The 13,509-nt window shown below is 37.7% G+C and overlaps 1 protein-coding gene across 3 annotated transcripts in view; it reads left to right on the top strand.

Moving 5' to 3' along the window:
* The window catches only part of LOC124773042 (patronin), a 399,845-nt gene that overhangs the window by 224,721 nt on the left and 161,615 nt on the right, over positions 1 to 13,509 (top strand). For all 3 annotated transcript variants that reach the window (XM_047249368.1, XM_047249369.1, XM_047249370.1), the window contains exon 6: positions 6,375 to 6,490. In XM_047249368.1, the coding sequence (XP_047105324.1) occupies positions 6,375 to 6,490 (116 nt within the window). The remainder of the gene's footprint in view (positions 1 to 6,374; positions 6,491 to 13,509) is intronic.

The following is a 13,509-nucleotide window of genomic DNA, read 5'->3' on the forward strand; positions in this document are numbered from 1 at the left end:
CAGATGGTAAACGGTTATTCATTGGTCAAATATATTATACTAGAACTGACATGTGATTACATTTTCACGCAATTTGGGTGCATAGATCCTGAGAAATCAGTACCCAGAACAACCACCTCTGGCCATAATAACGCCCGTGATACGCCTGGGCATTGAGTCAAACAGAGCTTGGATGGCGTGTAAAGGTAGGGCTGCCCATGCAGCTTCAACACGACACCACAGTTCATCAAGAGTAGTGACTGGCGTATTGTGACGAGCCAGTTGCTTGGCTACCATTGACCAGACATTTTCAATTGGTGAGAGATCTGGAGAGTGTGCTGGCCAGGGCAGCAGTAGAACATTTTCTGTATCCAAGAAGGCCCATACAGGACCTGCAACATGTGGTCGTGCATTATCCTGCTGAAATGTAGGGTTTCGCAGGGATGGAATGAAGGGTAGAGCCACAGGTCCTAACACATCTGAAATGTAACGTACACTGTTCAAAGTGCAAACAAGAGGTGACTGAGACGTGTAACCAATGGAACCCCATACCATCACGCTGGGTGATACGCCACTATGGTGATGACAAATACACGCTTCCAAAGTGCGTTCACCGCGATGTCGCCAAACATGGATATGACCATCATGATGCTTTAAACAGAACCTGGATTCATCCGAAAAAATGACGTTTTGCCATTCGTGCACCTAGGTTTGTCATTGAGTACACCATTGCAGGTGCTCCTGTCTGTGATGCAGCATCAAGGGTAACTGCAGCCGTGGTCTCAGAGCTGATAGTCCATGCTGCTGCAAAAGTCGTCGAACTGTTCGTGCAGATGGTTGTTGTCTTGTAAACGTCCCCATCGGTTGACTCAGGGATCGAGACGTGGCTGCACGATCCGTTAGAGCCATGCGGATAAGATGCCTTTCATCTCGACTGCTAGTGATACGGGGCCGTAGGGATCCAGCAAGGCATTCAGTATTACCCTCCTGGACCCACCGATTCCATATTCTGCTAACAGTCATTGGATCTCGACCAACGCGAGCAGCAAAGTCACGATATGATAAACTGCAGTCGCAATAGGCTACTATCCGACCTTTATCAAAGTTGGAAACTTGATGGTACCCATTTCTCCTCCTTACACAAGGCATGACAATAACATTTCACCAGGCAACGCCGGTCAACTGCTGTTTGTGTATGAGAAATCAGTTGGAAACTTTCCTCACGCCAGCACATTGTAGGTGTCGCCACCGGCGCCAACCTTGTGTGAATGCTCTGAAAAGCTAATCATTTGCATATCGCAACATCTTCCTCCTGTCAGTTAAATTCGGGTCTGTAGCACGTCATCTTCATGGTGTAGCAAATGTAATGGCCAATAGTGTATAAGGAAAACGTAAAATTGTTTGCTTTATATTTTGTCTGGACACTTTGCTCACAGATCACAGTTCACCAAAACACCCAGCTTATGGTTTGTATCTTAAAAGAATAAAAATGTCATGAATATTTTACAGAATTTGCAGTATTTCCAGTTTTGCATAAGTTTTGGCAGTAATTTTATGTCCTTTTCAGGCATGTGAGGACTCCTTTAGCCCATTTCTTGTCACTGCTGTACAACTTTGGGTGTATTTGTACAGGAGTGAAATGCCTATTATACAGAGACAGTATGTTATAAAGCTTTATTGGTGCAAAAATGCTGTCTGAAAACATAGTTTAGTGACCTTAGAACCATTGCCATATTTTTGTCATATCTGTTAAAATGATATTTATGCTTCAGACTGCATATTTTATGTGTATAAGTGTGGTAACTTTGAACCTCTAAATTGCATTGATCTGCAATGAATAGAAATTATGGAAGTAGCCATCTCCACAATTTGTACTTTTGGTACCCAAAAATCATGGGGTGTTGTTGTTGTTTTTTTTTTTTTTTTTTTTTTTTTTTTTTTTTTTTTTTTTTTTTTTTTTTAGGTTTTCTCTGGAACGACCCATGAACAAATGGTGCTAACCTGCTTAAGGTCCACCCCAGATCACACATAATGCAAAAGAACCAACAGATTTGCCAATTTGCCTGTGCTGAAGGAAGTGTTTAATGTTCAAATTTTGATGATTTACTGCAGGATAGCCACAGTACTCCTGTTCTCCTGTTAGGCGTACAGTGGTCACTAGGCCAGGGGTTAACCAAAACACTTGTCCCCTCGTCTCTGTGATCAGTAGAACCCAAGATATGACTCCCTGGAAAATCACATATTCACACACAGCTGTTTGGAACAAATTAGTACTGTGCACTGTCATGCATTGACCGAAGATATGCATTTGTCATGAAACCTCGGATATTGGGCTGTTGGCAGATCAGCTAGTGAATCCTTCACTTCTGTAATAACAAAACCAGCATTCTGTCAATTACTTCCTGTAGCACCCTCCTAACCTCACTGAATGAAATCTTTCATTTCAGTTCTGGCAGTGAACTTTTGATACACTTTTCTGTGCCATGAGAAACTAGAAATAAGCCTCAGCAACTTCATTTGAGAAAAGACTTGAGGAGAACTAGGCATTTGTCTAGTAGTATGAAATAAGATTTTAGTGGCTCAAACATACATAAAAATCTTTAAATGGCCAGAAAAAACCATAACCATCTTGGTTTTACATGGCTTTGAGGGTCTTGATAGTAATATTAACAAATTCACAATACTTCCTGTGGATGACACACCTCAAACAGCATGTCTAGAGAAGTGACGGTACAGTTTCACAATTAAAGCTTGAACATCTACAGGAAGACAGTCACTCTTTGTTTGTAGTCAGTTGCGTGTAATTTGGACTGGGCACCCAATCCTTAGCATTTCAGAATATTATGAAAAAGATTGATTCCTATTCACCATATAGCAGAAATGTTGAGCTGCAGGTAGGCACAACAGAGAGATTCTCCCCCCCCTCCCCCTCCTCTCACACGCGTATTTGTGTTATTACTCACATAAGCACTTGTCGTATTATTGATATTGTTGTGTTGTCTAACATTATGAATGAATTCAGAAATTGTGTTGGAATGTTCCTTGTTACACTCACAGCTGTAACAGTTTCTACGGAATTGCTTTATCTTTTAACAAAGTATTGATTAATTGCAGGAAATTACTTGGGGTACTCATGATTACCAGCAAGTGTAATGTTTGTTAAGGTTTTCTTTCAGTTCTGCTTGTATTAAAGGCAAAAATATGTTCTTTACAATTGCTTCAGTTTTTGTCTTCAAACTGGAGGATGTTTTCGTAGTTCTCAAATCACTGAACACTGTTGAGAATAATTGGCTTGTATACAAGGTGGAATTGTAAGAGCTATGGTGCATTGCTGGGCAGTTCACTGTACCTACGTGATCTATGATGTCATCCCTCCCCTTCTTCCCCCTCCAACATGTGCGATCGAAAAAAAGAAAATTATTTTTGAAATTTCTAAGTTTGACTGCGGGGAAGGGAAATCCTACTTATCATTTTATCATTTCACCAAAGTGAGTTACTTACAGGATTTTCATTCCACTATGTGTTCTCTCCAACCCCATTTCACTTAAGGAAATTCTCTGGTTTATTCATTTTTAAATGTTGTTTTCATTTTGATGATGGCATGGCTTTAAAAATGATGAATATTTTACACTCAGTAATACCAGTCACTTATCGGAATATCAGGCTGAATTTAGTAAGTTTCTATAGATTCTTCTTGTTAAAACGTAGATTGTTGAACAAGATTTTTTTCAGTAGTTCAGTTGAAAAGAAAGCAGTGATATAGGAAGTGCGTAGAAAGAGGTGATAATTTGACAGTTAATTACTTTTTTGATAAGGTAAAATGTAATTGATTATTTTTGAGTCTTAACCCTTCAAATTAATTGAAGTTGGAAGAGGTCAGGTTGGTGTTTAACTTGTCTTTCCTTGATCGCTGTCAGGACTTTCCTATTCCTATTTCTTTGGTTTACACCACCAGCAGAGTAGGTGACCTGCTCTCCATTATAGTTACAGCTACTGCTGGATAATAAATAAGCACTATATTTATTTATTGTGCATAAAATAAACGGTTTGATAAGAGTGTCTACTTTTAACAGACAATTTCCAATGATTTCTTATTGCCACAAATATTTCAGTTTTTGCACATTACCTTGTGCAAGGATGGTTGTTGGAATCAACATGAGCTGTGGTGTGATTTAATGATCATAATTTTGCAAAATATTTACAAGAAAATTACCATCTGTGTGTGCACATACATTTGCTGTTGCTTATTTATTGACAAAGATGCTTAGGTGAATGTGCTTGTATAGGTTGAGTGTGATTTTATATATGAAACTATTACCAACTGATAATTGTGTACCACTTTGTTTTGAGTGTTGCTATGGAAATCACCCAAAGCATGTGTGCTTATCCAATTGCACTCCAGATTAAAATACTGAATTCATTTATTGAATAATCTGGACAGACCAATGACAGAGGATTGACATTGCTTCTCACTTCACTTTATCAAATTTTTCTATTAATAGAAACCTACTACAGGTTTTCTGGAAAAGAATTGAATTTTTTTCCATACAGTTCCAGAAATTATATTCCTTGAGGAAAAGTAAGTTCAGGTGTCTGGTGACAAGGCATATAGTTGCAACTTCGTGATAACCATTGACACAATCAGTTGAAGGATAATTTTTACGCTGTGAGTACCAGACATGTCCTGTACCCGTACAGTAAATGAGAAAATGTGAAAAGAAACTAAAATTTTGTGTAAACATGTTGGATGTGTCTTTCAGTTATGCAGGTATGAATGTTCATGTGTGAAAGGTGTCCATACTTCCTGCTGTTGAAGTAGTGTCAACTGCCCACAAACAGTTTTAATGGAAAGACAGCATATGGTTACAATCAGTCGAGCTACTGCCACTTTATTCTCAAAATGAGTACATGTTAAAGTTCCCCAGGTAGAGAGTTTCAAGAATTGAACAATTGTCACTCTGTGTATAAGAAGTTGAAAGACTGGAAAGTCTGTAATATGTTGCTAGAAAAAATATGTTAAACTGTTAGATCAGTGGTTCTCAACCTTTGTAAGACCATTACCTGAGAGTGCAATTAGATATTAGCTAGTAGCCCCCCCCCCCCCCCCCCTCCAATGTCATCTCTCGTCACGTCCTAACCCAGTGCTGTTTTCCTTTGTTGCTATTTTCTAATGCTTCACTATGTACGTCTGTCGTCTATTTTTGATGAAGGCCTTACTGGCCAAAAGCTTTATTTGTGACAGTTTTTTTGTTCTGTCGATCAGCAATTCAGCATCTCTGCTATATGGTGAGTGGCAACATTACTTTTCATAATATTGTTACTTTCCATCCTTTATTTTCCATTGTTTGGTTTCTTGGAACACACTTATTATTAAAATGATGAAAGATGAATGATATTGAGTTTGTGTATGTTTTTGTGTTTGTTGGTTAGAATGAAAAGTGAAGGAATTTGTGGAGCACCACAACTGCTACCCACGGCTCCTTTTCCGATAAGAAACCTGTCTATTCACAGTGAGGGTAGGTAGTTGTTACAAAAAAAAAAAAAAAAATCCCCTGCATTACTCCTTTCCATTGCAGGACTTGATTGACCTGCACACTGCAACCTCATTTCCAATCAACCAAGTTAAAATGTGTTCACCATACTTACTGTTCTTAAATCACTTGGTTGCTGCTCGTATTATTTCTGAAGTGGCAGACATTAGAAGACTTTTGGATGTTACTACTTTGTGTCTGACCACAGTCACTAACAATAATAGTAATAATAATACTGTGTACAGCACTACAGTAGCCTTTATGTAGTTACTGCTGAGCTGTACTGTCAGCTGATTTATTCATCTGTTTCGAATCAGCAGTGAAGCAATTTCTGGACTACCGCAGGTACTGTCGACAACTTGGAGAAGGCATTTTCTTGAGATGTTTAGCGTTTGTTACGTATGTGTCTGTCTTATCATCAGCAGTGTATGAGACAAAGCACAACATGTGTGTGTAGTGAGTAGTGACTATATGAGGATCCTGCAACCTCCACTGCACTAATTGTACTGATTGAGAAAAAGTAATTATTGATAACTTATATAATCCATGTTAAAGTCTGACAGAATTGTGAGAGTAGTAATGATGATTTGAAAAAAATTTAGTTTCAAGAAACAGAATTGAGCCGTTCAGTTTTTACAGTTTTTACCCTTCAGGAAATTTCATTTTACTCCTCAGGGGCTAATTATCTCCAGGTTGGGAACCACTGATTTAGATCATGTAAATAAATTTAACATTTATGTTTTACTCCAGTCAAAAGCTAACATAGTCCACACTACAATAGATACTGTTCTTTTTATTAATTGTTGTATTTTTAAATATATAAAAAAGAAATGGTTTAAATCAGTAGCTCTTACTGTTTTCCAGATCCATGAGGCAGAATTTGATTGTCTTCCTTGCTGACCTTTTTAACGTTCTTGAAATACATCCTGTTAAATGTGTGAGGTTTCCTGGTACGGATAAATCATCTTATTTGAAAGAAGGTGAGATACTATTCAGTGGACTGAGCCAAATTTTGTTTTGTTTTTATTTGTTTTCATTTTAAGTTAGTAAAACAGGCAAATTAACTCTCATTCTGTTGTGTTATTAATATATTTACAGGCATTCATATTGAATGATTCTTGTACTAATGTTGCCTGTTGCTTGTGTTAATTCAAAATCATGAAATTTTTACAAATATATCCTCAAACCTATAGTTCATTTTCTATTGTGTGCACAAAATAGTAGATACTTGTTTTGTTTCCATCGTATTTGTTGGTATCAGGACTGTATGTTGTATTTCTAAGGAAGCTATGAGCAAAATGATACAATCGGTATTTCTTCAGATATGAATGATTCTGAAATTTCAATTAAACTAGTTGGTGCGTCACTGAGAGCCTCAGCAATATTTAGTAATTGAGGGAAGTAGTAAAAGCAAAATTGTAATATGTTTTGTGTGTTCATAATTAATTAAAGGTTTACTGCATTACATAATTCCAGAATATAAGCAACGTCTATGTTTTCTTGATTTATCTCACATACATTTTATGTTTGTGAATAATGTAGGTTTCTTCCTGAAGTACAAACAACCTCAATGTTAGAACATAGTTTAATTACCTATTGGCTCCTGTCTCAGGTTCTTCGGCCGACGTTCATCTAATGATTTTACTTATGTTTCGCTGGCACGAGTGGCTGGCATTGTCAAAGCTTCACCCTCCATTGCCGGTGGTGAACTGGAGCCGAGCTCGCGGGCGCAGACTGTATGTACCTGGCGTGCCAAAGTCTGAGGGCTTCTCTGCGGTCATTTCCGGTGCAGTTCTCCTCTTGCTACCTACGACGGTCGTTCGCTGCAGTACGTGAAGCTAGGATCCGTTTACCTTAAGGCTTTCCTCTTTCTTGTGGAAGCTGTTCGGTTGTTTTGTATTTCTGCAGCTTCTCCGAACAAGCGTGTGTGGTAGTGCTTCTCTACAGCCAGAACATCCGTGTCGGCGAATTTTATTACGTGGTCGGTCTCACTCAGTGCGTGTTATGCCATGGCCGATTTCTCCATCTGTCCTAACCTGCAATGTCACTTATGTTCTTTGATGCTGGTGTTGATTGATCGTCCAGTCATTCCGACATAAACTTTTCCGCATGTGCATGTTATACAGTATATACAAGAAAGAGGAAAGAGAAAGAGAAAAAGTAAACGGATCCTGGCTTCCCGTACTGCTGCAAATGACCGTTGCAGGTAGCAAGAGGAGAACCGCACCGGAAATGACTGCGGAGAAGCCCTCAGACACTTGCTGAAAGAGTTTTGTGAGTTTGAGTGGCACCAGTAAAGGAGGTTCTTTCCTTTAAATGTGGAATCATTCCTATCTCATTAAGTGCAGATTAGCGCCAAAAGTCTTTTTCAGTTGTCATATTTGTTATGTACAAAATCACAAGTGTACTGGGACATTTATAACTTGGTTAAAGTTGGAAACCATTTGATTCACATTGAGGCAGATTCTTTTAATAATTTCTGGAAAATTTGTGCAGATGGTCCATTAAGCAAGATAGGCTTCTGTAATCAGAAATCCGAAAGCTTTGCCTGTCAAAATGATGCTGAATGTCGTTCCTGACTGTATTTATTTATTTATTTGCTTTTCCAGCCAGCACTAATCAGGAAGCCAGATGATAGAGCATATTTAAAGTTTAGGTTGAACATGTTTGACAAAATTTATTATTGTTGAATACAGTGCTTGATGGGACAGAACTTGATTTTAAACATTACTGTATTTCTTAGAACTGGGAGAAGTCATAAAGGTAGCAACTAGGCAACTTCCTGCCAGATTAGAGCTGTTTGCCAGATTGGAACACAGACCTAGAACCTTCCTTTTGTGGGCAATTCTCTTATACTGAGCTACCAAGGCATGACTTGTGACACACTCACAGTTCCACTTCTGCCAGTATCTCTCTTCTATTTCAGAAGCTTCACGGAAGCTCCCCTACATATCTTGGCAAGCATAGCTCTTCCGAAAGAAAAAATATAGAAGAGAAATAGTGTAGCTACAGTCCAGGGGATGATTTGCAGAATGAATCTTTCACTCTGTGTGGGAATGTGAGTTAGTGTTTGAATGTCTTTGTAAATAAAAACCTTGTGTTGGGACACTGCAGAGTTATAGATTCAGTCCAATAACACGGACTTCATTTAACCCTTATAAGAAATATAGTTAAGAACTGGGTAGTACTTGTCAGTCAATATTATACTAGATAACTTTTGGGGAATTTTCTCATTCACCAATTGGTGTTAAGTTGTTTGGCCACAACCAGGTGTAAAATGTAAACTGATTGAAGTGTAAAGCTAAGTGATCCTACTACTCCTCCTCCTCCAAAGATTCTTTTTGCTTCAGTTGATAACTATATCATTACTGCATGGTAAAGTCAATTTATTAAAAAATCATTTGTCTTAAGAATGTTACTGACTTTTGTTGTTGATATTTTTTAGCTGTTAAACTGGCTTGGGCAGTTACCATCATTCATAATTGTAGAAAAGAATTTGCTCGTATTTGCTGATTAACTAGTTAACTATTCATTTTAGATAAAGAAAGTGAAATGACATTGAGTTTTTCATTGCAAAATTATGTATTGCCTGGGATTAGCTATTGGTAATATGCAAGAATAATCCATTAATAGTTATGGGACTTATTAGAGAAAAATGTGACATGACTTCTTAAGATATGCTCAGTACACTATTTATTACTTGCATGCTGTTTACATCTTTTATCTTACTGGTGCCGGGTAATGTAAATTAATTAATCAGTACTAAAAAGGTTAAGGTTTATTTTCCTTTAAAATTTTCTGTCTTGCATATCTGTCACAAAATATTTGTTTAGTGATGGCAACTACAACACACACATGCAGCATCCAAACTGTAAGCTTTGGAATTGTATTTGATAATTATGCTCCAAATACAAATCTCAAACTTTGTTACAAAAATCTATGCTTGGATAAGCACATGGTTAACATTAACTTGTCTCCTTGTTCAAATAGTATAAATAATTATTAAGTAGATTCAGCTGTAAATCTTAGCTCGACATAGTTAGAAATTCTTCTTAATATATGTGATTGAGAAATAAGATTTTTTTTACTCTTAAGGTCCTGAACTAGCATACAGACTCTCTGCTTCCATTCTATGCGATGGTGTTATTGCCATGATGCAAGAAGCTATATATGTATAAGAGTTCCACAACGAGGGGCAGCTATTGAGTGACAGTGAAAGGTTGGGATAGCCTAAAGTTTAAGGTGACTACTTTCTAAAACCATGAAATACGGGTTTGATTCTCGTCCCTGACTCAAATTTCAAATTTTCACTCATAACTTTGGATGAATGTTTCTCATGCTGAATAGTTCAGCAAGGAAATCTAATTGAAGACATCATATAGATTTCATTAGAATCCTCCATGTCATAAGTTCCTTGTGATTGTAAGGAAATAAACTGCAAATACCTTGATAATTTTTGGAAATTCCTGGATGGTAACAGTAAACAAAAATTATAATGGGTAGTCACTCATCTGTAGCTGTTTGGTTGATGGGGTCTAGACATGTACAACAGCACAGAGATTGTACTAGCATTGGAGTTAGTTTTGGTGTGTGTGTGTGGGGTTGTGACCCACTTTCACTGTAAAAAGAGCAGCAGCTAAAAGGCTACGAAAGTATCTGTTGTTTTGTAATATGCGTCTAGTAAATAACAGCCAAATCCAAAACTGTCGGCTAACATCAAGGACACCTTAAGACTCTGCTCAGTAATAAAGAAAAATATTTGCAGAGACAGTAATATTTTAAAGATTTAATTGACTTTTGTGAATTTGGCTGTGAGCTAAGTAGAGCTGGCCACTTACTTCAGGAGAAGAGGGGTAAGTAGCATGGCCACTGTGGGGCTAGAGAATGTGAGAGAGGGAATGTTTTATCATTTGTCTTAGAGTACTGATAACTCACGGGCATGTGTGACTCATACTGATCAGCTTCCATGTATAAATTCGGAGTGGAAGTAACATAGATTCATGAATTCACCTTACAGTACGGTCATCTTAAAATTGAAACACTCCCTTATTCCATCCACCGTTATTGACTTGTGGATTATAGCTTAACACTTTAGATTCACCGTGTACAACTGATAAAGGCTGGTCATTTAATATTTACATGGCAATACTTGTTTTGCAAATCAAACTGCCTTTTCCTGCTGCTAGTTATTTTATTCATCCCATATGCATTTCGCCCTCTCCTGTTTTAAGGCATCATTAGTGAGATGATTTGCTGATCTGTGTTTCCTCACATCGCAGATCAGCGAATTGTCCCACTGATGATGCCTTCAAACAGGAGAAGGCGAAACGCTTATGGGATAAATAAAATAACTAGCAGCAGGAAAAGGCAGTTTGATTTGCAAAACAAGTATGTATATGCTTGCTGCGGAGGATGGCCACACAAACAAACGTGTTATTTACATGGGAGTTGCTTCGTATCAAATCCAACAAAACTAATTAGGATGTCGGGTAGCAATAATTGGTACATGTTTTGTTGTTAAGGTTCTATATGTACTGTCTAAACAGCACTAATGAGGCAGGCCTTCATCTGACAAAGTAATAACGGTTAACTCATCATAGATCCCCTATTAATGTCATCACACACCAATATTCTTCAGATAGCACTGAATGCACAATCCTCACTGCAATCCAAATCGTGGATGCCCGACGCGGTTGCTGCATAATCACGGTGCACAAACGCGCACTTAAACACTTCAACAAATCACTCAATTAATGTGTTACGTATTTGCTGGAGGTCATGCCCACGGTGTTTGGTCACACTTACAGCCATTAAACAATTGTAAGCCTGGTCGGTCGTCCTGCCGAAATCCGCCCTGCTCATTTAGCAGTCAACAACTTACTTGCTAGGAGTCCCAGCACTGACTACTCTGGCATACTGGGCTGTCGACTATCAGTAGTACCTATTGCAACCTGCATGAGGCAGAGATATATTGTTCTCGCTACATAAGGGGCTGTTGACCCCCTTACAATATGCAATATTTATTTGTAACTACCAACACTAAGTAAAGGCTGTTGTAATACAACACAGTGAACAGAAGAAAACTCGGACTGAGATCATTTGTTCATTTAAATATAAGCACAGTTACTGTTATTACTCAATTAATCATCCCCTCACACAGATAATACAGCACCACTTTGTCAAGGAATTAGTGTCACAACTTTTGGGGTCGCCAAGAGTGACAGAAATCTGAAACTAAGAACAGTCAACATGATGTGTTCTGAATGGTGCAAACTTTTAACAATGAGTACTTGGGGGCTGGCAGCCAACTTACTGCATCCTTTCTATAGCTAGTCTAGTGGACGCTCATAACATAATAATTTATGTAGTTACCAATTAATAGTAAGATTTGTACATATGGTCTGAAGTACCATCTCGGAATGTCAGCATTGACTGTTCACCAAAAAATTTGGACAATCAGTGATACATATATGGTTGCCTATCCTCATCTTGTTTGTTTACTATTTGGGCACATGAAAATTGTTGTGGCCAATAAAATAAAAATCGGAAATGTTATATGTTTTCTTTTCAGTAGACTGTTATCTCTGTCCTTCATATTTCTTGGATAGGTTGAAAAAATCTGCCAATCAGTTGCAAATAAATGTTTATTGAAACCCTTGATTTAGGATTAGATAATTTTAAAATTATATTCTTCAGAAGGTGTAAGGAACCCTAAAACTTACATTAATGCTTACAAAAATATTTTAAAGAAAACAAACAAGAAAAAGCTGAAGATAAAAAAAATGTAAAGCAAGTGTACTAACTTCTTACATCACTTGCTTATAAAGTACATAGAATAAAGCCATATGGCTCTTGCCATATGATGCATTCATCTCAGGAACAAAAATCGCAAAGACTGTAGAAACATAGCATTTCTCATGTGAAGATTAAATGCCAGGTGTAATAGCCTATTGACATACTCTTGTTGAAGTAAAAGTTGACTTGTAAACAATAAAACACAATGAAATCATATAAATTGTATCGCCATGCATATGGCAAATAGCAAAAGTCTGCCCAAATGTACAGGCTCCTAGCACTAAGGAAAGTTACAGAAAGAGGGTGCTAAATGTTTACACTTAAGGATGCACCTTGACTGAGTATTAGCTTATGCAAATTAAAATAGAAAAAGAAAACTGTGCCTTTTGTAAGGCCACTGTGAATTTAGAGCGACACAAGAATTACATACAAATAAAGGGGAAGGGGGAAAATTGACCTAAATTTATTAAAACCTAATTGCTACACTGGAGAAAACTGGGGTGGGGATGGAGTTGGCAGCAAAATGACTATTCATGTTGCTGAGTAGAATGTATGAGTCTGGCGATGTACCATCTGAAATTTGGAAAATTCCAAAGACTGTAAGACCTGACAGGTGCGAGAATTATCGCACAGTCAGCTTAACAGCTCTTGCATCCAAGTTGCTGATAAGAATAATATACAGAAGAATGGAAAATAAAATTGAGGATGTGTTGGATGATGATCAGTTTGGCTTTAGGAATGGTAAAGGCACCAGAGAGGCAATTCTGATGTTGCAGTTGCTAATGGAAGCAAGACTAAAGAAAAATCAAGACACGCTCATAGGATTTGTCGACTTGGAAAAAACATCCGACAATGTCAAATCGTGCAAGGTGTTTAAAATTGTGAGGAAAATAGGGGAAAGCTATAGGGAGAGACAGGTAATATACAACATGTACAAGAGCCAAGAGGGAGTAATAAGAATGGAACATAAAGAACGAACTGCTCAGATTAGAAAGGATGTAAGACAGAGTAGTCTTTTGCTCCTACAGCTCAATCTGTAAATCAAAGAAGCAATGATGGAAGTGAAAGAAAGGTTCAGGAGTGGAATCAAAATTCAAGGTGAAATTATATCAGTGATCCGATTTGCTGATGACTTTGCAGTCCTCATTGAAAGTGAAGAAGAATTGCATGATCTGCTGAGTGGAATGAACAGTCTAATGAGTAC

This window comes from Schistocerca piceifrons, chromosome 2, assembly GCF_021461385.2.
Source record: "Schistocerca piceifrons isolate TAMUIC-IGC-003096 chromosome 2, iqSchPice1.1, whole genome shotgun sequence".
NCBI lineage: Eukaryota > Metazoa > Arthropoda > Insecta > Orthoptera > Acrididae > Schistocerca > Schistocerca piceifrons.